The sequence below is a fragment of the Girardinichthys multiradiatus genome, chromosome 22 (genome assembly GCF_021462225.1).
Source record: "Girardinichthys multiradiatus isolate DD_20200921_A chromosome 22, DD_fGirMul_XY1, whole genome shotgun sequence".
Taxonomy (NCBI): Eukaryota; Metazoa; Chordata; class Actinopteri; order Cyprinodontiformes; family Goodeidae; genus Girardinichthys; species Girardinichthys multiradiatus.
The window spans coordinates 10,203,428-10,223,437 of NC_061814.1; the positions used below are offsets into that span (position 1 = coordinate 10,203,428).

Consider the following 20,010-nt stretch of genomic DNA (forward strand, 5'->3'; position numbering starts at 1 on the left):
CCATTATAATGCACCTATACACATTCCAGCCTGTTAAGGATAGAGTTTTCCACTGTCACCAATGTCATGAATGTAGAGGTTGGTGGACTATTCTATGCCTGGCCTGTGGATTGGCCTGCAGTTAAAAATGGGAGACACTTGTCTTACAAGTAGGGTGCTTATCCTTACTTATGGTTAATATCTGCTCTGGAAGGAAGAAAGTCAAAGCTGTTAGCTAAAAGTGTTTTAGCCAGAAGACATAAAGAGAAATGGCAAATGCTTGTGACGGATCACACACCGAATAAAAACGTAAAAACTACTCACAAGTCATTTCTAAGATCTCAGAGAAGGGCTCGTTTTATCAAACTTTCACAGTTATGTATGTTTTGTGTTTTCTTTTTCCAGACATATTGACAATTGACCTAAAATCATGGAGAAAAGGAAGTTTTGGTAATTGTGAATATAGTCATAGAACAAAACCAAAGTAAACCAACTACAAAAGCAGGAGATTTGGCATTTTGCTATTCAGATGTGTTAACTGAAATGATCCTATTCAATAAAATATTTTCCTTTTTCATTTCCAGCTAATTATAATGTGCTCCAGTTACCAACACGTGTTATAGCTGCACCTTGTGTAGAAGAAACCCACTTAGCACCATACTTATTAGTATGGTACTCCTTTTGCGGCCATTACATCGTCAATTCATCTTGGGAATGACATATACAAGTCCTGCACAGTAGTCAGAGGGATTTTAAGCCATTCATCTTGCAGGGTAGTGACCAGGTCACTACGTGATACTGGTGGAGGAAAAACGTTTCCTGACTCGCTCCTCCAAAACACCCCAAAGTGGATCAATAATATTTAGATCTGGTGACTGTGCAGGCCATGGGAGATGTTCAACTTCACTTTCATGTTCATCAAACCAATCTTTCACCAGTCTTGCTGTGTGTATTGGTGCATTGTCATCCTGATACACGGCACCGCCTTCAGGATACAATGTTTGAACCATTGGATGCACATGGTCCTCAAGAATAGTTCGGTAGTCCTTGGCAGTGATGCGCCCATATAGCACAAGTATTGGGCCAAGGGAATGCCATGATATGGCAGCCCAAACCATCACTGATCTACCCCCATGCTTCACTCTGGGCATGCAACAGTCTGGGTGGTACGCTTCTTTGGGTCTTCTCCACACCGTAACTCTCCCGGATGTGGGGAAAACAGTAAAGGTGGACTCATCAGAGAACAATACATGTTTCACATTGTCCACAGCCCAAGATTTGCGCTCCTTGCACCATTGAAACCGACGTTTGGCGTTGGCATGAGTGACCAAAGGTTTGGCTATAGCAGCCTGGCCGTGTATATTGACCCTGTGGAGCTCCTGACGGACAGTTCTGGTGGAAACAGGAGAGTTGAGGTGCACATTTAATTCTGCCGTGATTTGGACAGTCGTGGTTTTATGTTTTTTGGATACAATCCGGGTTAGCACCCGAACATCCCTTTCAGACAGCTTCCTCTTGTGTCCACAGTTAATCCTGTTGGATGTGGTTCGTCCTTCTTGGTGGTATGCTGACATTACCCTGGATACCGTGGCTCTTGATACATCACAAAGACTTGCTGTCTTAGTCACAGATGCGCCAGCAAGACGTGCACCAACAATTTGTCTTCTTTTGAACTCTGGTATGTCACCCATAATGTTGCGTGCATTTCAAAATGTTGAGCAAAACTGTGCTCTTACCCTGCGAATTGAACCTTCACACTCTGCTCTTACTGGTGCAATGTGCAATCAATGAAGACTGGCTACCAGGCTGGTCCAATTTTGCCATGAAACCTCCCACACTAAAATGACAGGTGTTTCAGTTTCATTGTCCAACCCCTGTATGTATGTATGTATGTACGTATGTACGTATGTATGTGTGTATGTACGTATGTATGTATGTATGTGTGTATGTATGTATGCCAAGGGTCAATGAGAATTAGCTGTCATGCTAACTCAAGCATATTGATTTGCTCTTTTCATATTTATGTGCCTCTATTTTCAAATTAATAAACTTCAACATCATGCCAAGAAAGAAACGCATCCACAGAAACCCTAAAAGGAGCAATTGTTTCGACCCATCAATCTGGGAAAGGTCTCAAGGAAATTTTCAAATATTAGAAGTCCATTATTCCAGAGTAAAAAAGATTATTACCAAGTGCAATCTGTCCCCAACTTTCCTCTTGTTCATGCCTTTCTGTTCTCTCATTTAAAACTAGACTTTCAGTTACTGAAGAGAAAAAAAACCTGCTGTATAAAAAACATCTCTTCACTTGTCATAAGAAGTGCAAGAACAGTATAATTTTCTCCTAGCAGCTGTGCATGTTTTACAAAAAGACTCTCACTTTGTCACCATACCATCACACTAATTGTGTACGTGTCACATCTGTGCTGGTTCTGGGAGCAGTTAATAACCAGCTCAGCATCCTTAATAAACTGGGACTCTCCTCTTCACAGATCCCGAACGCAGCAGTTAGATTTACACCAGAGATTCATTAGCTCTGTTCACACTGTGTTACAAAATTCTCACTATTTTGACACGATGACAGGAAGATGAAATACAACCAAATAATCTTAGGAACATTTAGCTGTTTTCTCCATGGTTATATACTGTAAACAACATCATGGAGGTTTGAGTGAAATTAAACAGAAACTTAAGAAAAGTATGCTTGTCTAAAATGCAGCATATCCCAGCTTTTAGTTATGTATGGCGAGGCACTATGAGCAACATGCTGGTCACTTAAACAAACAGTCAACCACCCAGACAGACTGGTAAAAAAAATTTACCTTTCATGTACTGAAGGGTAATATGACTCTATTTCAATTATTACATTATCACCCTTAATGAGTTAGAGGCTTGTCAGTCTGGGCATACTGCTGGTCTCGGGGCAGGTACAAATGGTGGAGCTGTCCCATGCAGCCATGGTATACTATCTTAAAGCAAGTTAGCTCACAGGTATTTTAACTTCTCTCATAATCCAGCAAATGTGCACTGCATCTGAGCTGACATCTAAGCCGACCCTTCTTGTTATTTTGGAAGAAGAATGTAGAAGCAGGGATGACCTCAACATCATGCGGTGTCATGTTTGAACCCGCATTGAACTCGATAGTAAAGTGATGCAGACGTGCATCCAAAAATGCCCTATTTGTTCCTATCAAGCAACCCAGAAGGGATGCGTCTGGTCAGCGGCTGAGATGTGGTGCCCAGCAATCCTTTTTGAACGCATTTTGTTTAAAAACATCAGTACTTCGGATAAAAGGATCTAAGGTCACAGGCCAGTAACCTGTCCTGTCTTGGTGCACCTCATAACAACGCATATATGTAATGTAGGGTAAAGGCCATTTTTGACACATACTTTCTTCTGAAGTTTGTTACTAGGATGTCATTCCGTGTCTTTTCACATCTTTGGGAGGACTGGTCCTCTATCTTCTGTGGGAGCTGTGGCTAACTAAGAGAAGTAGTCATTTTGCAGTCGGGAAGATGCAGGTTTGATTCTGGTGATGCTCTCCTGGGTAAGGCACTTAGCCCCAGGTTGCCTACCGATCTGCGTATTGTAAGTAGCTTGGCAAAAGAGTGCTAAAGTTGTGAGTTTAATTTCAGTTTCCTCCTGTCACAGGTCGATGTCCCCCTGGGCAAAGCACTTAACTCCAGGTTTACTACCATTCTATGTATTGATGTGTGAATGTGCGCGGATTTGTGAGAGCAACTGGGTGAATATGGCTATAGTGTTAAATACTTTGAGGGAATAGTATGACTACAAAAGCTCTATATAAATTCTGTCCATTTTGCATCCAGGTCAAAATGTTTAGTTTTAGTCTCATCTGACCCAAGGACCTTCTTCAACATGTTTGCTGTTTTTCTTTCAATTCAAACTAAACCCATACTTTGTGTTTCACATAAAAGTAAAATCAAAATATGTTGAAGTTTGATGTTGTAATGTTGCAAACTATGCCCAGTTCAATGTGCCTTCAGAATCAATTTAGTTTTTATTTTGTGAGAGGTTTGGCTATTGTATTCTCACAGATTTATTTTGCCTTACCTTCAAGGACTTTTTTACCCTTGGTGTGACATGCAATCCTTCAGTCAGCAGCAAATATCTAACATACAAGGATAAAAGTGAGAAAGAGTCCAGTGAAGGCCAGATCCACTTTGCCAGCATGGGGCTTCACAGCCTTTATGGTCCCAGCCAGAGCTGCTGCTGTCAGGTCAAAGCAGCCTCAGCCTCAGCCTTGGGCTTCCTTTGTTGCACTTTGTTTAGCACACAAACTATGACTGTACCAGCATGATTCTGTCAACGAAGTCATCCCAAAGGTAATCTGCACGCTCACGTAGAAAACAGGAAGTTGTTTTGGCTAAACGAAATGCAACAACCCCAGCAGCAGAGCGAGGAGGAGCGCGCTCCCCAGAGCCAAAGCCTTGACAAGCAGCCAAAAACGTTTTCATGTCTCTCTCCTGATACAAGATTACATCAGTGGGTGGTGGAGGGGAAATCTGCTCCTATCAGCAATAAACTCAACATTATTTTACCTCAAAGATGACTAAATAGTGCAGGAGAACCTCAAAATCAAAATGTACTTGTATCTTTTCATCCAGACTTTTATATATTTACATTACATTACATTATTAAATACAATAAAGATTTGCTGTCTTTGTATCTTCTAGACCACTGAGATTTTCTGGTTCAAGCCTACTCAGCATCCCCACAACCAGAACCAAACATGGAGAAGCAGCATTCAGTTCTTATGCTCCACTAATCTGGAATAGGAAAAATACTGAATCCCTGAGTTCTTTTAAATCAATTTTAATACCCGTTTGTTTAGAGTTGCTTTTGATTGTTAACTAAAACATATTGGATTATCCACCTTGGAAACGTCAGCATAAGGGACCTTGCTGTCCACATTGAGGAGCAGTACACTGTAAAACAGCCCACCCAGACAGACTGTGGCTGACCTGGGCTCCCCCTAGAAAGTTAGGAGGAAGGTGCACCAGGAAGTCTGACTCTTGATCCAGGCGTGGACCAATTTTCAAAGGAGCATTCTCCCACTATCAAGACGCATAATGGGTCAGAACAGTTCTAAGGAGTGCATTCATTAATTTCACTCTGTGGTCCAACTTTGCTTTACTTTTATTTACCTTCCTTTATCATGCTATCCATCCTGGTGCTTCCTGAGGAATTTTAGTCTGTTCTTGATATTTTTTTCTTGAACAAACAAGGCTTATTTAATGCCCTTTTTGTTACATGTGAATTGTCATCTCATGGACATACTCATTGTCTCTAACTAACATGCTACCAATGCTACACAAGCTCTGCACTGGTAGCAACACAATTCTGTAGCAAATTCTTTAGAAGACATGCAGGTGTTTGCTGGACACTTTTCATTTTCTCAGGCCTTCTGCACTCAAACTGAAATCATGGGTGTGGCTACGGCTAGGCCTTGTAAAAACACACACACACACACCCACACATATATATATATATATATATATATATATATATATATATATATATATATGTATATATATATATGTATATATATATACAATTTTGTTTTATTTTTTCAAGGGTGTCACTTAAAGCCATATTAAAATGTTATTTTATTAAATTTTTTTAACATTATATGTTTGGTGGTGGTGGGAGGCAACAAATCCATTCATTGCACTTCTGAACTCTGCAGACAAGCTAGGGCTAAGGGGCAGAAGATAGCCAGACATACTGTGAGCAAAATTCGCGCACACTGTCCGCAAATGTTTTCTGGTATCATAGTCGAGCGTACCAAATTCCTGCATTTTCCACACTTTCTGCCATGGTGTCATCGGATGGGGAGGCAGAGCTAATTTGCCGTGTAGCTTACTAACAGAAACAAAGGTGCTGTTAAAGCCCATTAAACCATACTAGGGACGGAGAAGAGGAAAAAACCTGAGTGTGAGTGTTACCCCGCAGAAATCTTGAGATCACCACCAACAGATTTATCTGCTATTGATGAACCAGAGACTCGGGCCAAGATTTACAAGCCATCCTGGAACTGTGATATCAGGAAATATTATGCTTCTTTTCTTCAGGTTTGTAGTATGATACTGTAGCAATGGATGCCATTTTTCCAAATGCTGCAGACATTGTCCCAGGTTGTGCAGGAACATTCATTCAGGAGAGATGGATTAAGAGACGCGAGATTGATCTGGGACACATCTATCCATCTCTTATGGAACTATGAATAGCTGTCCAGCAGAAATATTTCCCAATGTCAGCACACTACTTAAGGTTCTTATAGCCCTGCCAATCACTTCATGTACTGTAAAAAGACTTCAACTACAAGAAGACAGAGGGCCTTTGACCGGAGCCTGTCCAACCCTTGGTTTACAATGAAACAATATCCATCTTCAACTGCAAGCCCCAGTGCCCTTCGCTCTGTCTTGTATAACATTTTAGGGATGTATTATTACAACCACAAAGGTAGGCCTAAAATGTTTCACTTTGCTTTAGTTTATTTGTTTGACAGTTTTGTACCAGGTCATGGTGATGCTGGTATAGCATACGGTGATGATGAAAAAATTCTTGCAGTGCTGGTTGTGGAACTTTGAGTTGTTTTGTGTTAGTGCTTGCAGTTTTATTATTATACGGGCTTCCGTTTTTAAGCAGCCTGAGCACAGAAATGTCACTGTGTGTCTGTGTTGGAGGTTTCTTTTAAACTATTTGCTATGTAAGTGATACCTTACAGGTTTTCCATGTTGTGTTTGGTTGGGATGCTTTGTTCTAAGCTTTCTCCTTTAGAAGCTGCTTCTGTTGGCTTCTGGTGTCACTTTATATGTATGTATTGCCAAAAGAAACAAACTACTTACAATTATATTTTTTCGACTTTTTTGTTTTCTATTAGGCCCGGCTGAAAATCAATATCCGCCTACGCCACTGACTAAAACTCTCATCGTAATATTGTTTGTGATCCAGAAAATCGTTCTTTCATAGTCAGTATTCTGCGCAGCAGCTTTTACACGTGAAGCCAGTTAGATTAGACTGGTTTCAGCTGGACTCTTTCACAGCTTCACCTGTGCTGATGATATGCCTAGCACACAATGGAAGTGAATCCCACTCTCAAATGAACACAATCAAATTCCAGAGTGCAACTGCAATATGTTGTGTTGTCCTTTGTAATCAACTTAACTCCCTGCATTAAGACAGCTACTGTTATCAAGGGCAGTCCACTGTAGTCCTGTAGCAGTGTTCATTTTGTTCTCACTCCCAATCCAATTTCCAGCAAATGTCCAAAAGACAATTTTTGCTCCAGTAACCGACATTGTACTAGACTCATCATGGAGGAAATAAGGGAAATGAAGCTTTGGCCTTGGCACTCAGTGGTTCCATTTGAAGGCCTGCATATCCTCACAATAAATATATAAGCTCTTATTTTCCATGAGAAGCACATAATATAATATAATATAATATAATATAATATAATATAATATAATATAATATAATATAATATAATATAATATAATATAATATGAGTTGATTGGTTTATTTCGGAAACAAGCTTCGCATCCTCCTCTCCTGCTCACAGCCAAACAGATATTCCATCTTCCTTTGACCCACAGGACCCACAGCTGTCCAGTAACACCTCAAATGTTTTATCTTCAACCTCAGCCCTAGACCCTTCTGCTTCTACAATTTTGCATTCAATCATATCAGAAGATGCTGATGCTTCCTTTGCTTCCCCCTTCCACCTGTGTGTCTCAAGAAGTCAAGTGAAGAGACAACTGGAGAGACTGAATCGGAATAAGGCTGCAGGTCCAGATCATGTCAGCCCTAGAGTCCTGAAGGCCTGTGCAGAGCAGCTCTGTGGGATTCTGCAGCACCTTTTCAACCTTAGCCTGGCCCAGAAGAAGGTTCCGGTGTTGTGGAAGACCTCCTGTCTTGTTCCGGTACCAAAGAAAACTCATCCATCAGTGCTCAAAGACTATACACCTGTTATATTTTATGCAATATCTGTGAGATGTTGCCCTAACAAATCACATCATGAAGGTCCTAGAGAGACTCCTGTTGGCCCACCTGAGTAAGCAAACAGTAAACCATCAGGACCCCCTTCAGTTTGCTTATCGCTGTGGAGTTGGAGTTGAAGATGCCATCATATACCTACTTCAACAAACCCACTGTCATCTGGACAAAGCCCGCAGCACTGTAAGGATCATGTTCTTTGATTTCTCCAGTGCATTTAATACAATCCAACCTGATTTGCTTTGTCAGAAACTCCAGAAGACTCAGGTGGAGGCCTCAACAATCTCCTGGATCAAAGACTACCTGACAAACAGACCACAGTTTGTGAAGCTGAAGGGTTGTGAGTCTAACCAGGGAGTCAGCAGCACAGGAGCACCACAGGGGACTGTACTCTCACCATTCCTTTTCACTCTGTACACCTCAGACTTCCAGTACAAGACAGACTCCTGTCATCTGCAGAAATACTCGGATGATTCTGCAGTCATGGGGTGGATCAGAGTTGGACAAGAAGCTGAGTACAGGAAGGTGGTGGACCGCTTCGTGGCATGGTGTGAAAACGATCATCTCATTTTGAACGTGACTAAAACAAAGGAGATGATGGAGAGTGTGATCTCTTCTGCCATCATCTGCTGGGGAAGCAGCATCAGAGCCAGGGACTTAAAAAAGCTTAACAAGCTGATAAAGAAGGCTGGCTCTGTTCTGGGGACTCCTCTGGAACCTCTGGAGATCATTGTGGAAAGACGGATTCTTCATAAAATGAAGAACATTATGGAGAACCCTGAGCATCCTCTTCATGAGATTGTTGTACAACAACAGAGTGTCTTCAGTCAGAGGCTCCTTCAGATCTGCTGTAAGACGGAGCGCTACAGGAGATCCTTCCTGCTCACAGCCATCAGCATCTACAACGGCTCTTTGAGGAAAACCTCATAATGAGCTACAACAACATTTAATTTCCCTTTGGGATTAATAAAGTATTTTTGAATTGAATTGAATTTGGTAAAATGCTAAACGTCAACTATTTGCATTCTTTTCAATTAAATTCAACCCTTTTATTTTGACTGGTGGCTATAACACATTTCATTTAACTTCATTTCACTATTAATTCAAAATGTTTTAATATCTCTGGAGAGTTTTTCAACAGTTTCTGACAGAGTTTAAGACGAGAATATATAATGTAATAATAAAAATGATAAAAGACATAAAAAGCACAGAAGATCTATCAGTCAGTGTCTATGTATATTACTTTCAGCGGTTGGTTCTTATTGCAAATTGTTCTGTTTATGTGCAGATAAAAAGCTGTAGTGTTTTGTTTGCCAATTAGGCACTTAAACTGCCTTAAAGTAAACTTCCGTTATCTGAATTATCGCCAAGAGACTAACACAATTCATGTAGTGGGTCATTGGATCCTGTGGTGTCATTGTTTTGTAAGATGTTTTGTTGTATAACCCCCCAATCTGTTCTTATTCATTTTCTGCTGTGAAACCTTAAGAAAAACTCATTCACTTCAGGAGAAATAGACACTAACTGATGTAATTACCCTAACATGCAGCTAAAAGATAAGTAACTATTGCGTTTTCTTATCTTTCTCAGACAAAGAATCAAAAAGAGGTTGTGGCCTTTTTTCATAATTTTTGTAACAAAGCAGAAATGATTCCATCTTAGACAAGAATGATCAGCAAAGAGTCTGTTCATTTTATCTCTTTTTCCTCCCTCCAGCTTGATAAAAGCGTCCGTCTTCATGGTGGCTTCGGTTCGTCATTAGTGTTAAGAAAGTACAAGCTTGGAGAAAGAACATAACCCTGAGGGAGGTGAGGGAAAAAAGATCTGTCAGTATGAAAGTCATTTACTGGATCTGCTCGGCAAGCGTGTGAGGCTGCAGAGGAGCTTCACTTCACACCTCAGACTTATCAAGCCAGTTACAAGACATGGAAAATCAAATTAGTTACAGCCGCCAGCTCTGTTTCTGCAAAAGTAATACATTTCAAGATATTGAGCTGAGGAAGACATTCTAAAATTTTGATTATTTGATGCTTTCCCCCACTCTCTTTATCTCACATTATTTCTTTAGGGTGAAAGAAAGGAAACACTACAGAGTCAAAATGAAAACACCAGCTTATAATTCAGTATTATCACAAGATGTGGAAGAACAATTTGCAGAACTAATATTACCTGGTTACCAGCAGTAATTTTTGTTTACTGCTGGTTACATTGGTGCTTGACATGCAAAGCATTCACTGCAGTTCTCTTCTTGAACAATAGATGGCTCTGCCAAAATAAAATAAATTACTGTTACACACCAGGAAGAAGGTTTTTATAGAAACACTTATATACAAACTTCAACTAGCCAAGGTGGTTAAACTCAGCCTTAGAGAAAGTTTAAGGAGCTTCGTCATCTGGGGGAGATACAAACACCTTCTCCACCTTGTAAAAAAAATTGTTGAATTAGTTCGGGCCATCTTATGAGGATGCCCGAGCCACCATGCCAGGTCTTCTTCCACCATACAATTCTTCTCCTGGGATCCCACTACCAGGAGACCCCAGGAAGACCCAGAATTTGCTGGAGGGACTATATATCCCATCTGACCTGGGAACGACTTGGGATCTCTCCCTGGTGACCCTGCTGGACCAGTTACCTCCGCAACCCCTCGATGCTGCAACAAAGCATCAAATTACCTTTGACACATCGCCAAGTGTTGTGGGAAAATGAACGGTTCTTTGAAGTTTCTTTACTGTGTTCTTATGAGGGATGGGTTATTAGAGTGCCCACACCCACACCCTTTAGGCTTCTTTTTCATATTTAGCACAACAGACAGCACTGAGAGGTAAGAAAACTATTTTTCCAGGATATGGGTGGGGTAACAATTTGCTAAATGTAATCTGTCAGCAGTGTGAACCCTCAGAATGCTATTGTTACACTATGTTTTACTCTACTATTCTTATGACTGATGTTCACACTGTGAATGGTCCATTAGGATGCTGAATATCTTTGACTTTGCTGAGGCTTAATGTTGTGAACTTTGGTTTGGCCTTTCTGGGCAACTGTTGGGCAACTATAGTGGTAGAACGGTGCAATATAGAGGCACGGTTGCAACGTGTGGAATCTTTGGCTTTAAATTATTTAAACTGTGTTGTTTTAATATTTCTGTTTTGGAATCTTAACTTTTATCTTTTATTATTGCTTCAAATATGACACACTTTAAAAGTCAAAGTTCTTATATGAGAGCACAATGTGATGTTCTTCATGACTGGTGACTTGGTGCAAAGACAGTTATGTTGAACATGTCTGAAACAAAATGGCACCATGTTTAGCAAACAAGTGGTGTTAAATAAAGAGGATCACAAAATTGCATTGGATCTACTGAATGTATTTGTGCAGAACCTGTTGACAAATTTAAATTTAGTTTAACTAACTGAAGAAAATGAGTTGCAATTTAAAAACTTGTTGACAGAATGCGAATTTCAGTTGTTGAAGTTACATGATTTGTTTATGTTGAGTAAAAAAAATGCTAAATAAGTTAGCATACTTTGTCAAACTAACACAAAAAATACATTTAGTTCTGCTAACATCTCTTTTGTCCACCTGCAGTGATTTGAAGTTGTTGGATCAAGTTATTAATTCTCTATTAGTTAAACCTAAGGTCATAAAGTCAGATTACGTCATCTTTCTTGCTCTAAACTAACGATTGCTTTTTAAGGACGGTGATGTGATGTAGTTGTAGAGGAGTTTGACAGGATAAACTTGAAAATATATCTGTCCATGGGGGTGTTCAAACAGACTAATGTCAATAAGAATGGAAGGATTTACAAGCATAATATGTCCCCTTCAACACCTGCTTGGAAGCCAGTTTTTCAGAAGTCTTTGAAAACTCACATGGTATCATCTCAGTGGAAAGGGGCAATTATTACACCTATTGTCCAAAAGCATTGCCCGCAAGAGAACGAAAACTTTAGACCCATTGCGTTAACCTCTATTGTGATAAAATGGCGAGAAAAACTGGTAAACAGCAGGTCAGGCAGTACAGGTCTCTGTCTGATCCTCTCACCATCAGTCCTGGTGCCCCCCAGGGGTGTGTCAGTTACCTGTCCTGTTCACTGTCTATACTAATAACTGCATCTCTAAAACACCCAACAACTTCATGTTTAAATTATCTGATGATACAGCCATTCTCTGCCTCATCTCAGATTTAATAACCTACACACAGAAGATCCAACATTTTGTCCAGACCAGTGGTGCGAGGAACATTTCTTGATTCTCATTGTATGAAAAACAAAGTAAATGATCTTCCACCCAAAGAGACCACTTACATCATCATTCATAATCACAGTATTGCCCCGGTCGATTCATACAAATACCTTGGGATAAAAATAGACAATAAACTTTCATGGACTGCTCAGGTTGACTATGTCTGCACTAGGGTCCACCAGCGACAGCATTTTCTCCACAGGCTGAGGGCCTTCGGTGTCAGTCAGAAGGTGATGCTGCTCTTTTACCATGCTGTAATATAGAGCATCATTAGGCACAGCATCTCAGCCTGGCTTGGTTGCCTGTCTGTCTGTCCAAATGAAGGCCCAGCTCACCCGGCTCACACAAAGAGCTATGAAGTTAATGGGAGTCAAGCAGCATCCCTCACTTCAGACCATATTTATGGAAGCAATAATCAGACAGGCCTAGAAAATGATCTCAGACCCCACTTACATCTTTCATTCAGAATATCAGCTTCTTCCTTCAGGTCGGAGCCTCAGGGTTTCTGTATGCAGATTGAATTACTACAAAAGCTCATTTGTTCCCCTCTCCATCAGAGCCTTAAATAGCATCAAAAACACCAAACTGTGATTGCAGGAATACCAGATATGATCTACAAGATTTTAAACTGTAGTACCATGTTTTTATTGTAATTATTTCTTTGTTTTATTGATTTTATAATTCAGTACTTGGACAATGTCTTACACGTAGTTGGAGAAAGTGGATATAGTTGTGAATGTTCTGTGATTTTCAGAGATTTCATACTGAAGGAGCAACCAGTGTCTGTATCCAAGACACATTTTTTTCAGACAATGAAGATATTCTAAATCTAAATACAATTATGTGGAACCAGTTGAAAAGAAAAAAAACAAACATGTCACTGATTCATTTTTTTGAATCTAGAATAAGCAGAAGACAATAGATGGATGGATAGCTGACTATCTTAATTATGTTATCACAATAATGAATCTAACAAGCTTGTTTAAAAAAAAATTTCATTTTCAGTTGAGTGGCTTTAATTAGAACAAATTTTCATAATTTGCCTATATTTTCTGTTTTGTTCCACTGTCTTTTCTATCTACAGCATCACATGTGTAGTATAACACATTAAAAAAGGAGGTGAATAAGACACAACAAGCTGCTTTCAGAGGTAATTTTGCACACTACAACCTTGCAGTGAAAGCTGGTATAAGCTGTCTGGCTTTAGGAGGTCGGTTTTTCCCCTCGCAGCTGTACATCAGAGAGTTGGTCCTGTGGGTTTTGAAAAATTCATTCACTTGATAGGTCAGGCATTTTCCACAAACTCTTCCTCAAATCTTTCCCTCAGCTGGATAAAAAGATGTATAAAAAAGTAATTTTCTCATGGCAACAAGCAAATACTTCCTGGTGTTTTGCAGTAAAGGCTGTGCAAAAAAACGCTTCTGAGCTGTAATGTGTTTTAATTTGAGATTACTGAGCAGCAATTTCCAGGCCGTCCAGCTGGCCATGTTTAATGGACATTGAAAGCCATCTTCAGCAGGCTAATGCAACCCTATGACATCTTTAATGACATAATGCAAAGCTATGCCATCCCTGATTAAATAATGCAAATGTAATGTTTCGTTTGGTAATAGAATAATGCAACATAAATTTGATGCTTAATGGGATTACTGTAGATGCAGTAATCACTAGTCTGAGGAGCTAATGCTGACTGAAGCAGGAGATCCTTGATGTAATGCTCAAACATGGTGGCCATTTTGGGGTAGTGAGGGATTAAACAAAGCTGGATTTTTTTCTCTCTGCCTTTCTGGTTGTTTCGATTTGTTCTTTATAACTTATTCAGTCTGCATTTAGTCTAAGGTTCTTCCTCTCCTTCAGGATTTAAGCACACTTTTCTGAGACAAAAGCTTCTGGCAAGACATCAACTGAAGGTTAGGTCACAGATTAAATTTTTACCAACTTTTAAAGATATCTTGATCTTCCATTAACTGTGTGAAACTGCATGTGTTTGTCAGTAGCGAACCACCAGGACTGTCAAAATATTCAGAGGAGGCCTTGAGTGGGTCCAGAAATTAAAAAGATGTAATCAGCTGCCTGAGCACTGTGCGTTAGTTTTAGATTGAAAAAAAAGAAGCCATTCTGAATTTTCCGTGGTGTATGGGCTGATTTTTCTCCTACTAATTACAATAGTGCATTTGTCTTTGACTACCTGAACCATGAAACAAAAGGAGAGTATCACATAAACAATTTGATGATCAAAATATGATCTTTAGCCAGTGGGTGTTGTCTTCATGGCTTTAAGATTCCCATTGACATGATGATGGTTATGAAGATGACCAGTGAGCAGGGCCTCAATAAATCTGAAAATGGAAACTGTAGCTAAGAATTTGCCGTATGGACCAAGACAGCTGTGTGGAATTGGAAAAGCTTTCAGGCTTAATGCTATTTAATTAGAGCTACACAAAAAATACACAAGCACAAGAAGAAGTCTCAATCATGTTGAAACCTCATGTTGCAACATATAAGCATAGGACACATGATTTCCAATTGAATAATAGCCTTTGATCATTAATAGTGAAACATTACTTATTTGAAGCATGCTTTTTGTAGAATGGAATGACTGAACATTCAACTTCAATGATTTCTAAACCCAACTGATTTAAATTTACTGTAAATTTTCTTTCATTCACACAGGGTCAAAATTATACATTAAGTCTCAAATATGTACATTCATTCAACCAGATCTTTTAATACGTTGTGCTCTAAAATGTCTTGTGACTCGAAAAGGTTAAGGGCCCAAGCAATGTTTCGTTGAAGATACATTGAAAAGACAGCATTGCTGGGGTGGGGTGAAAGGGATGTTTCACTTTAAACATTTGTGTTTAGACTAGATTGGAATGGGATAGGCTTAAAAAGAAAATATTTATGCATATGTAAAGACAAGGACCGGCCAACTTTAATTTGTTCCCTATGTACAAGTAATTCAGATATGTTGCTTTCTAAAGTCTGAAAGAATACCCAAACTGTTATGAAAGGAAATTTGTCTGTATGTTAACAAACAACCAAAGAACTAGCAAGGGTCAAGTCTACTATGAACAGCGGTGTCACAATGAAGCAATTATTTTGTTGCCATGACCTGAGTGGGTGCCGACAAAAAAAGTAACCTCTGCTCCAAAATCAACTCCTTTAAGTTCAACAACAATTTGCAGCTACCAACCTGGACAAGCCAAATGACTTATGGAGAAAGGCTTTCATGCCCAAAGTAGATAAAGATTGAGATAGTTACCTACAGTGACAGGAAGGATATTCGTAGGAGTCAATGTCAGTGTCTCAAACCTACTGTCCCAACAATAAGCATGGTGGTGGCAGCATCATGCCTGACAGTCGTACTGGTCCCTCCAATTTTTGACATTCTACAACTTTAAAACAATTTTCTGCAACCGCTAATCAACAAAGTTTATGTTTATATTTATTTAATGAGGGACAGCGCATATTAATTATTATGAGCACATTAGACTGTCAACATGCCAGATTTAGCCACAAGGGCAAATTTTCATTTGTAGTCTGTAGTAAGGTTGAAGGTAAAAAACACAAATGACGAGCACATGGACACACATTCACAACAGGACATAACACTTACTAAACATAACATGGTTAGTCAATATTAAAACAGGTTAGCAATTATAAGAACATTCTATAAACTCTAACAAATATCACATCCACAAAACCTGCACTGACACAATAAGTAAAAAAACATAAATGAAACAGTCTTTAATTCATAAAACATGTTAATTTAGATCATGAGTGCAAATTTGGTTATTCAAAAGCCACTGCTGACTGTTGAAACTTGGACACACCAGGATGTTTCAATTGGACAATGCTTTAAAACACATCAGAATTGATTTTGATAATAAGGAGAATCAGATAAAATCTCTCTACATGAATCCTATTGAAAACTACATGGACTATGCTTGAAAGATTTTCCCAAAAACCAACCACTTTAAATGAGCTCTACCAGTTCTCCCAAGGAAGACTGAAGACCTTTGACTGAATTGGAGAAAATCCACAATAAATTCAAACTTCTTTAAAGAAGAACATTTAGATTGTATGTTGCTTAGTCATTCCATTCTGGTAAAGGCACAATTGAAATAAATCTTTAAAAGCCTACAATAAATTACATTCATGTCTATTATCCTTTGGCCATGTAAGGATAAATAAGTGTTGACAATGGATGGATGGTTGCCATGCTGAGTGTCTGTAAGCTTCTCACTGGATCTCAAGGCATGCATCTCTCTATCTTTCTGTTTGCTCATCCACTCACTGGTCAGTAGTTGAGATTGAATGACCTGTTTGCTACTGAAAGCCAGAGAGACTCCATCACTCTATATGAGAAAGTCTGAGGACACCAACACCCCCCACACTCCCAATCACACACTCACCCAGTATGACAGGTAACAAATTAAAAGCCTGAGTAAGATGAATACTCATCACCATAAACACATTTCACTGCATATGCTAGCTCTGACTGTAACTCACCAGTCCCACCTACGTTGTTTTGTTTTCATTTTAATTTTATGACTAACTCTAAGACAAAGTCATGATTTACAATCATACAAATGAGATGTGATAGGTATTTTTCAGGATTTATATTTTCAGTCAGTGTTTATAACTTGAATGAGCTTCTTTTCTGCTTGTGTGACTGTTCAACCTTCCCCTGTGTGTCATGGTACTGAGCCTTTCTGGAGTTTCCATGAAAATCTGGGAAATTTCTGTTTAGGGCAAGACATCTGATTCCATGTGTTGTTTGAAAGCAGATACAGCTTTGAAGGCGGATACAAATAGAAGCTACATTAGCTTGGAATTACCTTAAAAACTACTAAAAACCCTTCAAGATGAGTTGTCCAGAGACTACAAATTTCATTATTTATGTATGTGGTCTGTTTCCACACATTACTCATAAACTGTTAACTGTTTTTGTTCATGGTTAAAATATACAAATAAACATTATTGGAAGCAAGACGCATTCTTAGCCTTTAGTCTGCTGGCAACACTACATTCCTTGGTAACAGCTGGTAACAACTGTGGTTCTTAACTGGTGAACAGGTTAACTGGTGGTTCTTATCTATCTATCTATCTATCTATCTATCTATCTATCTATCTATCTATCTATCTATCTATCTATCTATCTATCTATCTATCTATCTATCTATCTATCTATCTATCTATCTATCTATCTATCTATCTATCTATCTATCTATCTATCTATCTATCTATCTATCTATCTATCTATCTATCTATCTATCTATCTATCTATCTATCTATCTATCTATCTATCTATCTATCTATCTATCTCTCTATCTCTCTATCTCTCTCTCTCTCTCTCTCTCTCTCTCTCTCTCTCTCTCTCTCTCTCTCTCTCTCTCTCTCTCTCTCTCTCTCTCTCTCTCTCTCTCTCTCTCTCTCTCTCTCTCTCTCTCTCTCTCTCTCTCTCTCTCTCTCTCTCTCTCTCTCTCTCTCTCTCTCTAGATAAATGTAAAACCGACCCTGTGTATGTCTTTTAAACTAAATTGTCAGCAATAACTGCCATCAAGTGCTTGTGGCACTGAGTCCCTCTTCTTTGCAGAACTGTTTTAATTCAGCCACTTCAAGCATGAATGTCCTGTTTCACGGTAGGCCACCGCCTCTCAATCAGATTTAATTCCAGACTTTAACTAGAGCAGTCTAAATGCATTGTTTATATTTGTTTTGAGTCATTCAGAGGTGGACTTGCTGTGGTGCTTTCAATACTTGTTCCGTTGCATTTCCCAAGTGCACTCAAGTTTAAGGTCACTGATGGCTGAAAGGTCCCATTTGCTGGAGAGCAGAATTCTCGAGGTCTCCACATCTTGAAGTAGCAAAGAGTCCAGTGGATGCCATTCTTTGGCTTCCATGGGACTCTCTTTCTTATTGTTGAAACATGAGTTGCTTAACTATGACAACTGATGTCTCCTACTGGATGAGCCCTAAATGGCTCTTGAAGTAATTGTGGCAGGCCAGCCCCTCCTGGGAAGGTCCGCCATTGTTCTCCATTGCTGGATAATGACCGTGGTCATTGCTAAGTCTCTATTTCTATTTCTATTTCTGATTTTGATTTTTTTATTTTATTAGGATAGGATGATGCTTATTGAGATCATTTGCCCTACTTCATGTTGGTAAACAGGTTCTTTCTAAGTGATTTCTTGAATCTACAAGTCTGGAAATAATTAGGCTTATTTCAATAACATATTAAAATCATTTGGAAACTGCATTTTGTATTTATAATAGCTATGTTTGTTTGATATTAATTTTTCATAGAACATTTTTGTCAGAAAAGAAGAATGGGAACAAATCTGTAATGCGGAGCTGTTTCTTTCTCAAGTGATTTGATTTCTGGATCCTTACAAAGATGCTGAACACAAAAGAAAAGTCAAAATTATTAGCATTTTCCTCATATTCTGTCTGCCTCTCCATCTCATTGTAGGAGGAAGGAAACTCCAGGTTTTACTGTGAGCTGTGCAACAAGCAGTACGTGAGACAGCAGCAGTACGAGAACCACATTAACTCCTATGACCACCATCACAAGCAGGTGAGTCAGCTGGCTTTAACAAGGCGCACAGAGGTTTCCTTCATCCTGCCATGCAGGAATGTGGACTTGTTTTAAACCAGCTCCACAAAATACGAATCAAGTCTGGCATCTGACTACCAACAAAGTACAGTGGTTTGCAAAAGTATTCACACTTGTTAAAGTTTTGCCACATTTTGTCAAATAATAACCACAAACTTCAATGCATTTTATTGAGATTTTATTGGTTTTGGACAATCTACAGGTCTGGAAATAATAGGCTCATTTCAATAACATATTAAAATCATTTGGAAACTGCATTTTGTATTTATAATAGCTACATTTGTTTGATATAAATTTTTGATAGAAAAGTTTTGTCAGAAAAGAAGAATGGGAACAAATCTGTAAATTATGTCAATGTCAGTCATTCTGAGAATAAATTGGGTCTTTTATAGCCCAGCTCCTAGGAATTATTTCTGATTTTAGCCTTTTGTTTTTTTTTCTGTTCTGAATGTTGCCTTTTCATTTTCCTATATGCAGCCAACAAGCTCAGGGGGAGTTCCCTAACAAAGCTTTGTACCTGCTCAGCAATGTCTATCTAGTCCTGTTCAGTCTTTATGGTAACCAACTGTTGAAATGGCCAATGGGTGGAAGTAGTTTCCAAGGCGCACAGAGGTTTCCTTCATCCTGCCACAAACACAAAGAAGTGCCTAGTTGTGAAATAAAGGGAAAATATATATATATATTTTTTAAATCTTAGAATAATCTGAAATGTGTGGCATGAGCTAATATTAAAGCTAGTATACTGTGATACACATACATAAATTATGGTGCAAACAATTGATTCCAGTAATCGCCTAACTGGTACAATATATGGAGGCAATTTAATCTCAGTATAAATCTAGCTGTTCAGTGAAGACCTCAGAGGAGGTTAGGTTATGCTACAATATCCCAAGCTGTGAACATCTCACAGAGCACTGTTCAATCCATCATCTGCAAATGGAAACGGTATGGTATAAATTGCGTTGATCTATCTTGTGGATTCCTGGTGTATCTCCATTGAACTTTTAGTTATCATGTGCGAAATGTGGAAAAGCTTAGGGTGATTGAATTCTTCAGCAAGCCACAGCTAAATATTCAGTCTGTTTTATTTTTAGTGCTGAGTAAAAATCCGGAAAATCAAAAAACAATGAGTCAGTGCATCTT

At 39.0% G+C, this 20,010-nt stretch overlaps 1 protein-coding gene across 1 annotated transcript in view; it reads left to right on the forward strand.

The window, feature by feature from the left end:
• The window catches only part of LOC124859668, a 113,482-nt gene that overhangs the window by 67,005 nt on the left and 26,467 nt on the right, over nt 1–20,010 (forward strand). Inside the window, exon 2 of the mRNA XM_047352573.1 lies at nt 18,724–18,828. Coding sequence (XP_047208529.1) covers nt 18,724–18,828 — 105 coding nt within the window. The remainder of the gene's footprint in view (nt 1–18,723; nt 18,829–20,010) is intronic.